The sequence below is a fragment of the Eptatretus burgeri genome, chromosome 17, assembly GCF_056783735.1.
Source record: "Eptatretus burgeri isolate ZD-2024b chromosome 17, Ebu_testis_v1, whole genome shotgun sequence".
NCBI classification, from domain to species: domain Eukaryota; kingdom Metazoa; phylum Chordata; class Myxini; order Myxiniformes; family Myxinidae; genus Eptatretus; species Eptatretus burgeri.
The window spans coordinates 9203252-9221935 of record NC_140977.1 but is presented as its reverse complement, the minus strand read 5'-3'; the positions used below and the strand labels follow the sequence as shown (position 1 = coordinate 9221935).

Below are 18684 nucleotides of genomic sequence, written 5' to 3'. Positions count from 1 at the left end.
CTCTTGGGGGCCCTCGAGGTGCTGAATGAGGAGTCGGAGCCGTTGGGATTACGGATTTCTTGGGTCAAAACAAAGATCCAGGCTTTCGGTGACATCTTGGATGCTGCTGTCCTGTCTGTGTCTGTTTGTGGTGAGGATGTTGAGGTCTTGGATAGATTCACTTACCTTGGCAGTGATATTCATGTCTCCGCAGGTTGTGAGCCGGAGGTCAATAGACGTCTGGGTCGGGCCTGGGGAGTCATGGATTCACTGGATCATGGGGTGTGGCGCTGCCGGTACCTGTGCGGGAGGACGAAAGTCCGAGTCTTCAGGTCCTTGGTACTTCCAGTCTTGCTCTATGGGTGCGAGACTTGGACTTTGACCAAGGATCTGAGACGGAGATTTAATTCCTTTGGTACCAGGTCTCTTCGGAGAATCCTTGGCTATCGCTGGTCGGATTTTGTGTCCAACGAGCGGTTGCTGAGAGAGACTCGGATGAGATTTGTTACCTGCATAGTCCGTGAGCGTCAGCTGCGGCTGTATGGACATGTGGCTCGTTTTCCTGACGCTGATCCTGCTCACCAGATTCTCTCAGCGAGGGAGTCTCATGAGTGGAGGAGGCCAGTGGGCCGACCACGTGCATCATGGTTGCAGCAGGTTGACCATCATCTCAAGGAGATGGGGATGGGCCTGGCATCTGCCTGGGGGATGGCCAGACGGAGGCCCCTGGAGTACCGGCGGAAAGTGGACGCAGCGACGCGCTGTTCTGGCACATGCTCCCATACCTGACCTGACCTGCTCGAATAGCTCGGGTCCAAGGCAAGGAAGACGGCGGTCGGCGACGAGCTCGCAGTGGAGTCGCTCGTCGCGGGACCCAAGCAAGCCAGCTATCCTCTTTCCCCAGAGCATCAACAATCCCCCCCCTTTTTCCCCCCCGCGCTGAGATAGTGCGAAACGGGGCCCCGTTCCCACCCCACTCCAAGCAGTGCCAACGAAACCCGCGAAGAAGCGCGGAGTCGGGGCGCCGCCACATTTGCGGCTCATCACAAGAGACGGGAAGGATCCACCTGGTCTCGCGGCCCACAGGCCCCGTCTGCCCCCTTGTCTTTGAGGGTGGCCCCTTTCTTTTGCTTTTGAGTAAATGTGTTGTCGGCGCTGTCTGTAAAGTAAAACTGTGTAAGTGTTGCCGTGTGCTCGCGTAGTCGGTAGTAGATCTGCATTGTTGTGTTTCTTTTGTAGCATCTGCTTTTGGTGCATAATTGTTGTAGTTGTATACAGTATGTGTGCTCTCCGTGTGCCGCGGAATAAATGTGCATTATGTTGAACTGTTTTTCCCGTTTCGCTTCGTTTTTTCTTTAATTGAATCTCCATATTGCTTCACGTAAAGGGTTGGTAGTGGGCTTAAAACGCCTGATAATTATTCGGAACCGTCGAGGCCGATGTTGACACCGCTCGGTTATCACGATAGTACGCAACGGGTCGCTTAAGTGGCCCGTGTCCGGAGTCGATCTGCGGCGAGGTGCGATCGCCCGGTCTACCCTCCGCGTGGGTACTTAGGAAGGTCGAATTTGGCGAACAACCCTATCCCACGCGGGGGCCGATTGGCACGATCGTGGTAAGGCCGAAAGGCCCACCCGTGACTAGCTCCCGACGTTGGTCCGAGAGGGTCACGACAGAATTGTCCGTCCGGTGGGCGACGTGCCCGCAATTCGAGTTACGTGGCCGCTCGCACGCCGGCGGGCGCGAATTCGCAACAACACAAAACGTTCTTCTGACACATACCTTTTGTTTGGGCGGTGTATAGATAACAAACAGCTGTTTCAACAAAGAAATCACCCGGGTTACGTGCATGAAGCAAAAACATACCTTCTCTTCTCAAACACTTCATTGCACTGGAAAACGTAGTGACAGGAATATTGTGCTGTAAATGATGTGACTTGGAAGACCCTCCCCCACCTGAAGGCAGCGCTACACGGTACACATTTACGTGGAGAATTTGCATACCATCCCTCGCCCCACCCCCACAAGACCACGGGGAAAGATAAAAAATAACCCGACACACTAATTGGGGTCACCCTAATCCTATGTAGCAAGTCGAAATGTAATCAGCCCAGAACTGTAGGAGTAGCACGACAAACCCACACACACAAACACCAGACCGTGAATTATCGTGAGGATGACCTGATTTCAACCATCACAGCAGTGGTAATGATTGTACAGTGGCTGTGTTTACACTCTTCCACGAGCTGTGGTCGAGATCAAAGAAACTGAAAGGAAAGAACAGGAAGTGTATCCTTGTACCTTTTTATCGGAGTGAACTTTCTTTGCGTCCAATATGGTTCCAAACCGTCCTTTTTCAAGATTGGCGAGAACATCACAGTCCAAAATCTGATAACAAAAGCAAAAGCATGGAGTTTCACAACAGTGCTTATGGATGACTTGTGGTATGCTTACAGCTTGCAAGCAGATGATGTGGTGCATCCTACGTGCACACATAAGAACTATAAGCTCCATATACCAGACTGTAAAAGTGTAAATTTTCACGCTGAGCAAAGTGAAAACGTGTTTGTGACATTTGAAATTTTGCGGAGAGGACAGAAGATACAACCTCAATGATCTTAACCATATTAAATACAGCGAATGTTTACATTGGGAGAAAATAACTTTCTATGCAACCAAAAAATGGAGATCGCACAGGACATTCTGTAGACTGTGAACAGCGATCCCAAATTCTTCAACCCAGTGATCACTGGCGATGAGACCACAGTGATCCGTCATTTTGTCAAAAACGAAAATCCGACGGCGTTCACGTCCACTTCCTCACTCATCGGCGGTCTGTCGACGACTGACAGCTTCTGCAGGCGGGGAAATATTCACGCATACGGATGAGGATCGCCTACATACGTGCACCAAACCACGCCTCCCTCGCTTCATTTGTTTACGCACGAAAAATTAAGGTTGGATACTTTTTGAACACACCTTATATATATATATATATATATATATATATATATATATATATATATATATATATATATATATATATATATATATATATACAGTAAAACCCTCTTAATTGGCGGTCTTTTTTACCGTGAAATCGGCTAATTCACGGGTCCTTCATGGACCCCAAAATTTCAACATGAAATAGTAGTATTTTTTGGGTGGAATATGGGTCTTTGATCTCAACCGCGGTCTGAACCGTTGTACAAGTGTGAATGCGCAGATGTTTGTGTAAAACACACAATGGCTTGTCAAATCATTGACTTATGTTCGCTAACCGCCGACACCTGCGATAATCCGTGGATTAGGCCATTCATCCGCCGTTTAACCCAACAATTGAGTACTTTTTGACACGCTGTGAGCAAATCTGAGGTGGCGCGGTGTCATAAACTCGCTCTCACCTCTTCTGGAAAAACCTCAGGCCAAATCCATTTCAATCATAACCTTAGACAACTTACTGCACACCACACATTGATTATCCGTGATTCTACGACCATTCTACAGCTTTCTCCAGTCTTTTCAAACTTCGAAGCTAGCTTCTTCTTCATCTCCCTCCGACATTGCTGTGACGTCATCAGTCAACATGCCGGGGGAAAAGGGGAAGCACACATCCAGAACTGTTTCCGAAAAACTTTTGTAAGTGGACAGGATTGTTTCTGGGAAGGAGAGTAAAGCTAAGATATCCAGGGAAACTGGGGTACAAGAGAGTACCTTGAGAGGATGGGTGAAGGAGGAGGCCAACCTTCGCTCCTTCGTGCAGGACCTCGACGAGGAGAGCGGACTGAGCCGCAAGAGAGCCAGGAAGGCTCAGGATCCAGCGTTGGACAAGGCTGTCTTCGACTGGTTCACTTGTACTCCCTATCCGCGGTCCGTTGGTACAAGATTATATTTTATTAATATTATTCACGGTTTTCTTAATATTATTGATGAATCTGCGGATCGTCTAAACCACGGATTTTTATTTTATGGACCCCAAGGGCCGCAATTTAAAAGAGTTTAACTGTATATATGTATGTATATATATATATATATATATATATATATATATATATATATATATATATATATATATATATATATATATATATATATATATATATATATATGTATATATTGTTACGAATTTGAAATCAATCGCACTCAACATTCAGGTTCCTTTAGCTCAGTTATGTCGATAAGTGCATGTTCCATAGAGAGCTCACCTTCCATTGTTTAATGGGTAGAAATCGATTAAATGCGCTCTGAATCAATTTAATAGTTAGGGTTAGATCACAACACAAAGGAAGACCACCCTCCCCCTCTTCTGCGAAGAGGAAAAAGAGCCCTCCCGTCCCATGATTCATGACGTAAACAACTCCCTCCCACCCGCGGTTGTGAGGGCACGAGGGCATGAGTCACGCCGGGAGCGGGGGAGGGGCCGAGAGGGATAAGGAAGAGACCCTCTGCTGGGCTCAAGTTTTTGTTCTTGGTTCTACTTGGCTCGAGTGGCTTCTTGGTTCTTGTCGAGTTGGCTGCTTGATTCTTGTTTCTTGTTGAAGGAGGGTTGTTCATCGGAAGAGAGTTGAGCTGGTTGCTCGGCTCGAGCTGCTGTTGGCTGGTTGTTCATCGGAGGAGTTGGTCTGGTTGTCGTGGTTCTTTTTCGGCCTGGTGGTCGAGGAGTGTCGGCCTGGTTCAAGGGTGCTCGAGCTGGTCCGAGCCTGTTGCTCGCTTCGTGGCCTGATTCAGCTGGCTCTTCTTGGTTTGTGGAGCTCTTTGTTCTCTGCTTGGTTCCCGGCTTGGTGAGACTCCTTGGCCTCATCTTGGAGATGGTTCTTCGGGGAAGCGACGCATCGACGGGAAGGATCGGCGCCTCATCTCACCAGCACGTGTTCGAAGCGCGAGGGGATTCGCTGGAGCTCGGGAAGGATCGTGGCTCACGGCGATTGGATCCAGCTCGCTCTCGCTGGAGCCCGGGTCCGAACAGCTTGAAGACCACACGAGGTGGAGAGGTTCGAGATAGGTTCTGGGTTTCAGCTCATCTGTCCCTCCGAGCTGAAGTCCGTATTAAAGGCATCAGCCACCATTTCTTGGGTGTGTGTGTGCGTACGAGTGTCCGTGGGCCCGTCTAGCAAGTAGGAAACTGTTAAGTGCCTGTTTGTATTTGCTTTACATTACATAATAGACATCGGCTGTAGGCTTTTTGCTCATGTCCTGTCCTCTATCCCCATTCATTCATTGCTTGCATGCCTGTGTTCAAATAAATGTCCCCCATTGTTGAATGTCACCTGCTCATTGCGTCCCTTTCCTCACATTGACTGCCATGGAGCGTTTGGGGAATTAACTGGCCAATTAAAGCTGATAAACGTACATCTGGTCCGATGGGATTTGGTGAAGTAAAACCGCTTGGCTTCGTATGCGGAACGAGCTGCTTAAGCAGCTCGTTTTCGTTCAGGCCCTGTCAAAGTATAAACTCCCAGCATTTCTGTCTGCGCGAATAGTTAGGTGTATCGATAATTCGGCGATTGACCCTGTAGCGTGTGGACAGAATATTTGGCTAGTTTATTTAGTTTAGAATATTAGGCTAGTTTACCTGGCACTTGTCAACATTGACCACCTCATCAAACTCCTCTTCATTTTCATCAGTCTCAATGCCCATATTTTTATTCAGCTGATTATCCTTCATCTCCTCCCATTCTTTCAATTCTTTGCGGTCCTCCTCTTGAATAACACCGAGACGAGATCCTGCAAAGATAAGATGATATCCACATTAAACAGATATTGTGACAGACAAATGTCAATGATGAGAACAACATCCTGTTCAGATGTGTGCACTGTGGAAATTAAGTCCTCAGTTTCATCAATTCCCGGCGAGTTCTTCTTCTCGACCAGCCAGTTCCTCTTGTACCATGTCTTTGTGTGAAGGGTGAAGGGCTCACAGAACATGTAAGATTCGCCCAAGTCTTTCAGGATCTTGTTGGCCAGGCCTGACATTAGAGTTGGTGAAGGCAGGAATTTGTTCTGGGTGCTGGCGATCACTTAGCAACTCTTGGTGAAAGACACCGAGTGATCTTTAATGATCCCCCCAACTAATGCTCCCAGACGGAACACCCAATGTAACGTCCAGCTGAGGAACCGCACGGTTATGATGCAATGCCCTACTTGCGAGGCACCAATCCGAGTTCATTAAACATGGATGGAAACGACAGAACATTGATCGAGGTGATATAACTGTCATTGAAAGTGAGAAGAAGCTGACGTTTCAGGTGTTAACCCTTCATCAAAGCCAAAAGAGACGGACAAAATCTACACCGGTCCTCACTGGAAAGATTCATTGGTGATTCAACAGTGTCTGGTCAGGATGAAAATCAAACCCAGGCTGGACAGCTCAGAGGTATATTCGCTACCTCTGCACTAACCTGTCGGACACACATATAAACAAAAGTGATAAAGATAAATTTACGAATTGGGGAATTATGTTTAGGAAAAGGATAAAGGAACAAGAGCGAGAATTGCTTTGCAATAAATATCCCCTCGTGCTGTGATATTTTGTTGGTTGGTTGCCAACAAAATATCAAAACAATCAAAAAAATTGGTTGCCTCACCAACCCTAACCTGAAGAGGAAATGCATTCAGAAAGAACAGCACTCAGTGGAGCGCATACCTCTGCCAGGATGAACAGTTTACATTTGGTATCCCACCAAAAGGTCGGATCTGGATCCAAACCTGAACCAAAGTCTAATTGGCTTGTTCTTGTCACCGACCAACTCATACACCAAGTTTTGTCAGAATTCGTCCACAACTTTTTGAGATATCGTGCTGTACATCGTTTTTGATCCAATCTCTCAATGGTGAAGAATCACAAAAAAATTCCAATACCCAGATCTGGATCTTCACCAAAATCTAATCAATTCGTCCTTGCCACACATGTAACCTGTCCAACAAATTCCATCCAAATCTGTCCACAACTTTTTGAGATATCCTGCTCACAGACAAACAGACAAACAAACAGACCGTGGTGAAGACATAACCTCCATCCATAACTTTCAGTGGAGAAGGTAATAAGTTGCTTTGCCAAGACTACACAAAAAGTTCAAAAGGAAATGATTGGCATTGACTTCTGATGGTATGTTAAAGACACATGTGTTTTGAACAAGAGAATGGAAGTTATTGCCGTCATCCCTAACGATTCACGATTCCTGTTCAAACCTGTAAAATTGCAAGTGCAAAATGTGAACCTGCAAGCTAAACTATTAAAGCTGCGATTGTGAAGGAAGGAGGTGAAAAGCAGGTAAAACGTCGCCATGGTATTGCTTGAGGATCAAAACAAAATGTTTGGAGTGTGCACGAGAAAAGTTGCTGCTGTGAGAGCAAAGTAATCTGGGTCTCCGTGATCAGGAAGCCACGAACCGAGCAGCCACCACCGGCAAGTAAAAACATATATTATAAAAACACCAACAACCTTTTACAGGTCCTTAAATATCCCAACACATGCAAAATATGCGAAACCGAGACGTGGTATTCATTTTGTGAAAAGCATTTAATCCTCAACAACTCTCACACCTCACCTGTTGGTGGTTCTTCCTGAAAAGATGCTTTTCCCACTTGGGGCTTTGAATTCCTAAAGAAAATAATGAAAAAAGAGATTTTGTAAAACTGCACTTACAAAAATGATACAAATAAAATGAAATGGCAGAATGAAAATACAGTCAGGTCAGTGATCATGAAACCGCATCAGTTTGTGATGGGCACGCGGGCAGATAACTCGGAACCCGACATGTCTATAAAAAGACCACCGACGCCATCAACAACACTCACTTCTGGCTGGATCTGGACGCCACTTCTCTCTCCAAGTTTCCAGTTTTCCCTTCCTTTGGATTTGTGTCTGTCTCCATCTGCACCACGTGCATCCTCCGAACCCACCATTCCTCCCCACACCAAAGTCTCTCTCTCTATTTTGTCCCTCAACCCTGCTGTTATTCCCTCCTCTTTTTACTGTTCCTTTTATTCTGTTTGGTCATGACCTGTTCTATTTTCCAGCTCTTCCACGAGCCTCGACTTTGTATGCAAAAAATATTAAATAAAATAAAATAAACCAAGAAAGGCACTCTCAATGATCTGTCACCCTTCATGTTAAGTACCAGGATGACCGTTAATATCTGGGTCCAGATTCCAATCCAGGCTTGACAGGTCAAAGGAGAGTGTGAGCACGTTGAGGTACCCCAACCCCACAACCCCTAATCTATGGTACAGAAAACCATAAAGGAGTAAAATGTGATTGAGATGCGATGGGGTGAGGTTTCATCCTTCTCTCGAAAAGGAAAATCATTTTACATGTTTGTGTGTTTCACGTCAAGACATCCTGAAGGGATATTTGTTTCATTACTTACGTGGAATTTCTGGCAGCGCCACGTTTCCACATAGTTTTAAATCTTCTGAACTTTTTCCTGAGGAGAAAAGGATTGAAAAGTCAATTTGTTACACACTTTGTGAGGAAGATACATCCAAAAAAACGAGCTTCAATGTAACGTATTTACTTGAGCCAATTCCACAGGGAGACTTTCTGGGCTGAAGGCGATGGTGTTGCTTCATTCACAAAAACATCTGATGAATCTTGAGACCGATTCATCTTTGCTTTCCTGAAAAAGAACAAAACTCTTCAATCCACAACCGAGTACAAATTTGCTAAACCAGATATCACACACATTCTCCATTTAAACAAATCTTTCCTTCAACTCATTTGCACTCCAATGGATCATTCCTCCACTCAACACACAAAAAACAACAAAACACGAGAGCGAGGTGGATGACACGACATCGTAAATCCCCACGCTTCCCACCGAAAGCAAGGTTGAAAGATGGGAAAAGACTCCACCAAGATTGATGTCAAATTTTCCGTTTAACCCTTTGAACCCGAGCGGCTGTTTTACCAGCCGTGATTCAAACTTCGATACAGCCGAGTGGTGGGTTTACCGGCCACTATTCAAACTTCGATACAGCCGAGTGGTGGGTTTACCGGCCACTATTCAAACTTCGATACAGCCGAGCGGCGGGTTTACCGGCCACTATTCAAACTTCGATACAGCCGAGTGGTGGGTTTACCGGCCGCTATTCAAACCTCCATACACCCGAGCGGCGGGTTTACCGGCCACTATTCAAACCTCCATGCACCCGAGCGGCGGGTTTACCGGCCACTATGCAAACCTCCATACAGCCGAGCGGCGGGTTTACCGGCCACTATTCAAACCTCCATACAGCCGAGCGGCGGGTTTACCGGCCACTATTCAAACCTCCATACACCCGAGCGGTGGGTTCACCGGCCGCTATTCAAACCTCCATACACCCGAGCGGCGGGTTTACCGGCCACTATTCAAACCTCCATACACCCGAGCGGTGGGTTCACCGGCCGCTATTCAAACCTCCATACACCCGAGCGGCGGGTTTACCGGCCACTATTTAAACCTCCATACACCCGAGCGGCGGGTTTTCCGGCCACTATTCAAACCTCCATACAGCCGAGTGGTGGGCTTAGCGGCCACTATTCAAACCTCCATACAGCCGAGCGGCGGGTTTACCGGCCACTATTCAAACCTCCATACAGCCGAGCGGCGGGTTTTCCGGCCACTATTCAAACCTCCATACAGCCGAGTGGTGGGCTTAGCGGCCACTATTTAAACCTCCATACACCCGAGCGGCGGGTTTACCGGCCACTATTCAAACCTCCATACACCCGAGCGGCGGGTTTACCGGCCACTATTTAAACCTCCATGCAGGCGAGCTCAAGAGGTGCACAAGCCACGCCTTCAAACCGCGTCACTCAGGGTGACGGGGTTTAAGAGCCACGCCTTCAAACCTCCGTAGACCCGAGCGGCCAGATTTCTCTGCAGGGAGCCGAAAATCCAAGGAGCTCAGTGTTCAAAGGGCTAAAATGTTTCTGTTTTGACTCCTGTGACCCAAAGTCCCCACCCTCGAGGGAATGAACCAGCGGACAAATCCAAAAATCGTTACACATTTCATGAGTCCCTAATGTTGATTGCATGTCCAACGTGACTTGACAAAGATGTTTAGAAATGTGTCCGTCATTGCATTTTTTGTAATCTCACCTTTTGAACCCACCCCAGGGGCTCAGGGGCCAAAATGATCGTCTTGCATAGTCTTGCCATGTGGTGATCATAACTATCAAGTTTGGTGGAGTTATACACAACTGTTTATCAGGAAAGAGAAGTCCTTCATACTTCGTCTGTCCTTTATACCATGGAGACCCCTTTTCAGACTCCTCAAACCTTCAGACCTTTATACCCCTGAAGTCCCTTGACTCCCTTTCCACCCATTTGAACTCATCACCCACTCTTCATACCCTTTCGACATGCGAGACAGCCTTAAACCCCTTTTAGACTGATTGGATCCTTGACCATTTTCCGCTTTTGACCCTTGAGACCACTTCAAACTTTTCAGACACTTCAGAATCTTTTCGACCCCTTAGACATTTATATCCTTTTGAGATTATACCCTTGAGAGTTTAGACCCTAACTACTATTGGAACGTACCCTTTAGACCATGTGGAACCTTTTCGACGCACACCAAACAAACGTGTGAGAGGGAGAGGGAGAGAGGGAGAGAGAGAGAGAGAGAGAGAGAGAGAGAGAGAGAGAGAGAGAGAGAGAGAGAGAGAGAGAGAGAGAAGAGGGAGAGAGAGAGAAGAGGGAGAGAGAGAGAAGAGGGAGAGAGAGAGAGAGAGAGAGAGAGAGAGAGAGAGAGAGAAGAGGGAGAGAGAGAGAGAGAGAGAGAGAGAGAGAGAGAGAGAGAGAGAGAGAGAGAGAGAGAGAGAGAGAGAGAGAGAGAGAGAGAGAGAGAGAGAGAGAGAGAGAGAGAGAGAGAGAGAGAGAGAGAGAGAGAGAGAGAGAGAGAGAGAGAGAGAGAGAGAGAGAGAGAGAGAGAGAGAGAGAGAGAGAGAGAGAGGTGGAGAGAGAGGGGGAGAGTGGAGAGGTGGAGGGGAGAGTGAAGAGGTGGAGAAGAAAGGAGAGAGGTGTTTGGGTGCGAGGAAGGGTGTGGGAGCAAGGATGGGTGGGGGGAATGAAAGATTGAGGTGAGAGGAAGGGAAGGCAGACGTGTGGTGGAGCGTTAATTGTGATTCATACTGTTTCATCAAAATGATTCTGAACACAATAACAGTGAAGATGGAAACAAAATTACATCTGAAATCCATTTTCTACCAGTCATACTATAAACATGATCCGGAGACAAACTCCCATCTGGACACTTCCGGAGATACACTCCCGTCCAGAGACAAACACCACCCGGATGCATCCAGAGACTAACACCACCCGGACACGTCTGGAGCCAAGCTGTCCGGAGACAAATACCGCTCAGACACGTCTGAAGAGAAACCACGCCCAGACATAATCACTGTCTGGATATTCTAAAGACAGAGACAGACAGATAGACAGAGAGAGGGAAGGGGAGAGTGAGAGAAGTGTGAGATGAGGGTGCTGAACTGAATGGGAGGGGGGGTAGAGCAAGGATCGGATGAAAAGAGAGAGGGGTGGGGTAGGGGAGTTAACAGATTTCATATGTTATGCTTTAAGAAACACACACACACACACACACACACACACACACACACACACACACACACACACACACACACTAGTGGAGATAATATTGCACAAAGCAGTTGTTTCCCTGCATATTATGGATCAAATATTTGATGCAAGCAAATACAACCTGTTGCTTCACTGATTGGAATATCAAAGGGGGAGGGGGGAAGGGAGGAGGAGAGATGGGAGGGAGAGAGGGTGGAGAGAGGGACAGGGTCGTGGGGAAGGGAAAAGGGTGTTCTGGACATGCGTTTGACAGTATGACTCGAGGGAAAGCAGTGGGGAGAGGGGGACGATCCCATTATATGAACATTGCTGGATTGAACGAAATTGGGTGTGTTTAAACAGCACGTTCAAACGGGTCATACTAAACAATGCACGGACACTGCCCAGAGACGTCCGTGTGGTGTGGAGGAGCTTTGGGAGGAAGCAGGCATGCGGGGGGGGGGAAGGGGAAATAGTATGAGGAGAGGGAGAGGAGAGAACAGCGTGATGGAAGTGGTGGGGAGGCAGCGTGGGGAGGAAAAGTGGGGGGGTGGCCGAGTGAGCGATAGGAGAGCGGATGAGAAGGTAGCATGAGGTGAGGGGAGGGGAAGGCAGTGCGACACAGAGTGAGGGGGGAGGCAGCGTGGGGTGGGGGGGGTAGAAGCAATGGGAGGAGAAGCAATGGGGGTAGTGGTGAGGAAGAGTGAGGGAACGGTCGACCGATTCCTTATTGTTTCCCTGAAAAAGAACAATACTCTTTTATCCACAACTAAGTGAGTCCAAATGTGCTAAACCAGATATCATACTCTATCTCCATTGAAACAAATATTCCCTTGAAATCATTTGCACGGCAATGGATCCTTCACCCAACACCACATAAAACAACAAAATACGAGTGAAGTCGATGTGACACGTCATCGTAAATCCCCACGCTTCCCATCAAAATCAAGGTTTAAATTAGGGAAAACGTTCCACCAAGATTGACCAAATATCAAATTCTGAGTTTAAAAATTTCCCGTTTTGACCCCTGTGACCCCAAGTCCTTCCTCCATACTTCATACGTCGCCCAATGTTGATCACATGTACAAGGTTTCATGAAGAAATGTTTAAAATGTTCCCGTAGTTGAATTTTTTGGTGTTTGACCTTCTCACCTCATCAGGGTAGTGCTGGGAATTGTACTGTACTCACAGCTTCTTGCCATGTGATGATCATAACTACCAAGTTTGGTGAATTTCTCTCCAACCGTTTAGGAGATAGAGTGATGGATGGACAGACAGACAGATGGAGCCGATTACAAAAAAGCGTGTGGATAATTAGTAAATAAATTGATTAATTTAATTAATGCGGCTCCCAGCGCTGGCAAATGATTCATTGGCATGACGTCCTTTGATTGGACGGCCCTTAAATTGATGTATCACCCCTCAGGTAAATCAACAGGGTCCAACATGACCATTTACATCAGGGTCAAGATTCAAAGGTAACCCCCCAACCCTCCAACCAGGGTGAGGTTTAACCCTCTCTCACCAAGTGTTTCTACCGAAGGTGAGCAGACGATGTGTTTTCACCCCTGTTGCTGTCTGTAAAACACAATATCTCAAAAAAGTTGTGGCCGTATTCGGACCAAACGAGGTGGATGAGTTGGGTGTGTGACAAGGACGAATTAATTCGATTTTGATGAAGATCCAGATCAGACTATGAGAATTATTTTAGCGATTTTTCACCGTTGAGAGATCGGGCCAAACTAAACAGCAAGGTGTCCCTGCCTCGGGCCTGGTTTGAGGCTCTGCGAGCCACCTTGGAGTCTGACAAGAGACAGAAATGGTCCACGAGCTGCAGGCTGCCTGGAATTCAGCAGCAAGTAGAGTGTTGTTGTTGTTGTTCGGGTGGTGCAAATAAACGACACTTGCGCCTGCTCCAGGGCCGAGACCATCCTGCCAGCGCACTGAGCCTGAACTCGTGATGAAAAGAGAAAATCAATCAATGTTGTGGGAAAACCCACGGGAAATACCTTTGTCGTCTTTTCCTGAAGAATCAAAACATCTTCATGGATAAAATAAATCCCTGGTTAATCCTGAAGAAGATAAAGCTCGGAATTCTCAAACGCCCAATATTCACGGTTTTCCGTCTGCAGCGAACTCATTCAGAACAGGTTGCTCAGACAACGCGGTTAATGTGACATGACCGCCTCATTGTTACGTCAAACATTGTCGTCAATCAAGTGCCCCCCCCCTTCCATCTCATTCAGAAGTGCCCCTCGCTAGACTGAGTGGCTTCCCTTCGCATACCCTTCGGAGGAATGCGCTCTCCCGAGAGCCCTTCGAGTTTCCCTCTTTCCCTCTCCCTCGTACTTTGTAGCCGCTTCTAACACAATTAATCCGTTGGAGAAGTTGTCACAAGAGGATCGAGTCGAATTCAAGTGCTTCCTTGATCGAGGGGTACATGGACATTAGCTGCACATGTGGGCCAGGCTTGTGAATGTGCTCTTGAGATCAGTCCATCATTTACCCAACACCTCATCACCCTTGCTCTCTCTCCAGGAAGTAAATGCACAAACTAAAAACAAGTGGTTCTCTCACTTTATGGTTCTTTACATAGAAGGCACTCACATTGATCTGTTATCTTTCATAAAAAGCACCAGGATGACTGTTTATATCTGGGTCCGGATTCCAACCAAGGCGAGACAGGTCAGAGGAGAGTGCGAGCACCTCGAGATACCCCAACCCCACAACCCTGAATCTATGGTATAGAAAACAATAATTGAGAAAAATGCGATTGAGATACAGTGGGGTAAGGTTTAATCCTTCTCTCGAAAAGGAAAATCATTTTTCTTGTTTGTGCGTTTCACCTCATGACATCCTGAAGGGATATTTTTCCATTACTTACGTGGAACGTTCAGCAGCCCGACGCTTCCCCATCCTTTTAAGTTTTCTGAATCCATTCCTAAGGAGAAAAGGATTGAAAAGTCAATTTGTTACACACTTTGTGAGGAAGATCCATACAAAAACACGATCATCAATGTAACGTATTTACTTTAGGCGCTTCCAGAAGGAGACTTTCTTGACTGGAGTCCACGGTGTTGGTTCGTTCATCGAAACCTCTGATGAACCCAATGGCTCCTTCACAGAAACGTCGAGTGAACCCAATAGCTCGTTCATAGAAATATCTGATGAATCTTCACACCAATTCATCTTCGCGTCCCTGAAAAAGAACAATACTCTTCAATCCAGAACGAAATACAAATTTGCTCCACCAGATATCATACACATTCTCCATTGATACAAATCTTTCCTTCAACTCATTTTCACCACAATAGATCATTCCTTCACTCAACACCACATAAAACAACAAAACATGAGAGTGAGGTTGATGTCACGCCATCGTAAATCCCCACGCTTCACACCGAAAGCAAGGTTGAAAGATGGGAAAACATTCCACCAAGATTGATGTCAAATTTTCCGTTTAACCCTTTGAACCCGAGCGGCGGGTTTACCGGCCACTATTCAAACCTTCATACACCTGAGCGGTGGGTTTACCGGCCACTATTCAAACCTCCATACACCCGAGCGGTGGGTTTACCGGCGACTATTCAAACTTCCATACACCCGAGCGGTGGGTTTACCGGCGACTATTCAAACTTCCATACACCCGAGCGGTGGGTTTACCGGCCACTATTCAAACCTCCATACACCCGAGCGGTGGGTTTACCGGCCACTATTCAAACCTTCATACACCCGAGCGGCGGGTTTACCGGCGACTATTCAAACTTCCATACACCCGAGCGGTGGGTTTACCGGCCACTATTCAAACCTTCATACACCCGAGCGGTGGGTTTACCGGCGACTATTCAAACCTCCATACACCCGAGCGGTGGGTTTACCGGCGACTATTCAAACCTCCATACACCCGAGCGGTGGGTTTACCGGCCACTATTCAAACTTCCATACACCCGAGCGGTGGGTTTACCAGCCACTATTCAAACCGACATACACCCAAGTGATGGGTTTACCGGCCACTATTCAAACTTCCAAACACCCGAGCGGTGGGTTTACCGGCCACTATTCAAACCTCCATACATCGGAGCGGTGGATTTACCGGCCACTATTCAAACTTCCAAACACCCGAGCGGTGGGTTTTCCGGCCACTATTCAAACCTCAATACACCCAAGTGATGGGTTTACCGGCCACTATTCAAGCCTCCATACACCCAAGAGATGGGTTTACCAGCCACGCCCTCAAATATCCATAGACCCGAGCCGTGGGTTTGTCGGCCACTCTTCAAACGTCCGTGCACTCGAGTGGCCTGATTTTTCTTCCAAGAGCCCAGGATGGAGGAGCCGAAAATCTCAGGAGCTCAGTGTTCAAAGGGTTAAAAATTGATTCCTGTGACCCTGAGTCCCCACCCCCTGGGACATGAACCAGTGGTCAAATCCAAAAATCATTACACATTCATGAGTCCCCAATGTTGATCGCATGTACAACGTGATGTGACAAAGATGTTTGGAAATGTGCCCGTCATTCCATTTATTTCCCCTTTTGACCCCACCACAGGGGCTCGGGGGCCAAAAAAGATCGTCTTGCATATTCTTGTCAGGTGGTGATCATCACTGTCAAGTTTGATGGAGTTATACAAAATCGTTTATGAGGAGAGAGAAGTCCTTCATACTCCGTCTGTCCTTTACACCATCGAGACCCCTTTTCAGACTCCTCAAACCTTTAGACCTTTATACCCCTGAAGTCCCTTGAGTCCCTTTGGACCGCTTTGACCTGGTCACCCACTCTTCACTCCCTTCAGACATGTTAGACAGCCTGAAACTCCTTTTCGACCGATTGGACCCTTGAGACCACTTCGACCTTTTAAGACACTTCAGATCCCTTGACACCCTTTCGACATTTACATCGTTTTGAGATTATACCCGAACGGCGATTGGAAAGTCCACTTTGGACCATACAGAACCATTTAGACATACACCACACAAACATCTACCGTCTTTTTGGAAAACACAAACAATACCTTTTTCAGCAAGTAATGTGCAAACTCGACCCACCAACAGGGAGGGTACACTGCGTGTTGCAAGATCCAAACATTGTTATCAGAGGTAAAGTGACATTGTTCACTGTGCTGTTTGAAAGTAAAAGTTCATTCCAAGTTTACACAATGAGGTTATCCTCCCGCCATCACGTGGTAACTTCTTCAGGTTAGTCCAGGTGTGCAGCTTTACCAATTCCCAACTTACACACAGGTGGACTGATTGAACGATATGTTAACAAATCAAAACTCAATGAAACTCCACACTCAGGGATACAGTACAGACATCAATAAATCTCCGTGCTGTGTCCCTGCCTCGGGCCTGGTTTGAGGCTTTTCGAGCCCCTTGGAGTCGGACAAGACAGAAACGGATCACCATCTGCAGGCTGCTTGGAATAACTGGGCGTAGTGGCGTGCGCCTGTAATCCGGCTACTCGGAGGATTGGCTTGGAGGATCGCTTGAGGACGGGTGCTCTGCACTGGGCAGGGTGGAGAGCAGCCCGGAATCATGGCGAAACCCAAATCCTGATCCCTGTGTCGTAAGAGGCGACCAGGGTTGCGTCAGGAAGGGCATCCGGCGTAAAACCTGTGCCAAATCAGTATGCGGATCATAACGGATGATCCGCTGTGGCGACCCCGAATGGGAGCAGCCGAAAGATGAACAACAACAACAACAACAACAGGCTGCTTGGAATAAAGCAGCAACTACAGTTGTTGTTGTTGTTGTTGTTGTTCGGGTGGTGAAAATAAACTAAACTTGCGCCTGCTCCCGGGCCTAGGCCATCCTGCCAGCGCACTGAGCCTGCACTCGTGATGAAAAGAGAAAATCAATCAACGTTGTGGGAAAACCCACGGGAAATACCTTTGTCGTCTTTTACTGAACAATCGAAACATCTTCATGGATAAAATAAATCCCTGGTTAATCCTGAAGAGGATAAAGTTCGGAATTCTCAAACGCGCCATCTTCACGGTTTTCCGTTCACAGCGAACTCAGTCAGAACAGGTTGCCAAGACAACGCGTTGTTGTGATATGACCGCGTCATTGTTACGTCAAACGTTGTCGTCACGCAGGTGACCCACCCTCCCTCCTCAATGACAATGACGAGTTGAAGTGCAGTAACTATCGTAGATTCGAACTCGTGTTGGTGAGGAGAAAACACCAGAACGTTCGATCCGTGATTGTTTCCCACGGGGCGGGACACACGTGATCGTGATTAAACCCTCTTCATGAAATATTTTATTAAATGTAAAACTTCCATTATCAACGTCCTGATGATGACTCTGTGTGTCTGGTGTGTTCCCTTGGATGATCGAATCTCTCATTTATTTCAACATTTCAACGTCATGACATAGCGAGGATCTGCGCATAATCAAATAATCCTTCACTGAAACATGGACATGAAGGGGAGGGAGAGGGGAGGGGAAGGGGAGGGGAAGGGGAGGGAGAGGGGAGGGGAAGGGGAGGGAAAGGGGAGGGAGAGGGGAGGGAAGGGGAGGGAGAGGGGAGGGGAAGGGGAGGGGAAGGGGAGGGAGAGGGGAGGGGAAGGGGAGGGAGAGGGGAGGGAGGGGAGGGAGAGGGGAGGGGAAGGGAGGGGAAGGGTAGGGAGTATGACGGGAGGGAAAGGGGAGAAGGGGCGGGAGTGTGAGGGGAGGGAAGGGGAGGGGAGGGAAAGGAGAGGGGAAGGGGAGGGAAAGGAGAGGGAAAGGGGAGGGGTGAGGGGAGGGGTGAGAGGAGGGAGTGTGAGGGGTGAGGATTTGGAAAGGGGAGGGGTGAGGGGAGGGGTGAGAGGAGGGAGTGTGAGGGGTGAGGATTTGGAAAGGGGAGGGGTGAGGGGGTCGTGTGAGGGGTGAGGGGAGGGAAAGGGGAGAGGTGTGAGGGGAGGGAAAGGGGAGGAGTGAGGGGAGGGAGTGTGAGGAGGGAGGGGAGGCACAGGGGAGGGGTGAGGAGAGGGAAAGGGGAGAGGTGTGAGGGGATGGAAAGGGGAGGGGTGAGGGGAGAGAGTGTGAGGGGTGAGGGGAGGGAAAAGGGAGGGTGAAGAGAGGGAAAAGGGGACGTGTGAGGGGAGGGAGAGGGAAGGAGTGAGGAGAGGGAAAGGGGAGGAGTGTGAGGAGAGGGA

At 47.8% G+C, this 18684-nt stretch overlaps 1 protein-coding gene across 1 annotated transcript; it reads right to left on the bottom strand.

Moving 5' to 3' along the window:
* Positions 1–5429: 5429 nt before the first annotated feature.
* On the bottom strand, positions 5430–17540 carry LOC147009260 (uncharacterized). The gene is made up of 7 exons (XM_085861328.1): positions 17430–17540; positions 14572–14739; positions 14425–14481; positions 8496–8597; positions 8349–8405; positions 7527–7579; positions 5430–5703 (listed from the first exon to the last, which is right to left on the bottom strand). The coding sequence occupies exons 1-7, from the start codon at positions 17528–17530 to the stop codon at positions 5543–5545; spliced, it is 699 nt and encodes a 232-aa protein (XP_085717454.1). The 5' UTR covers positions 17531–17540; the 3' UTR covers positions 5430–5542.
* Between the last annotated feature and the right edge of the window lie 1144 nt (positions 17541–18684).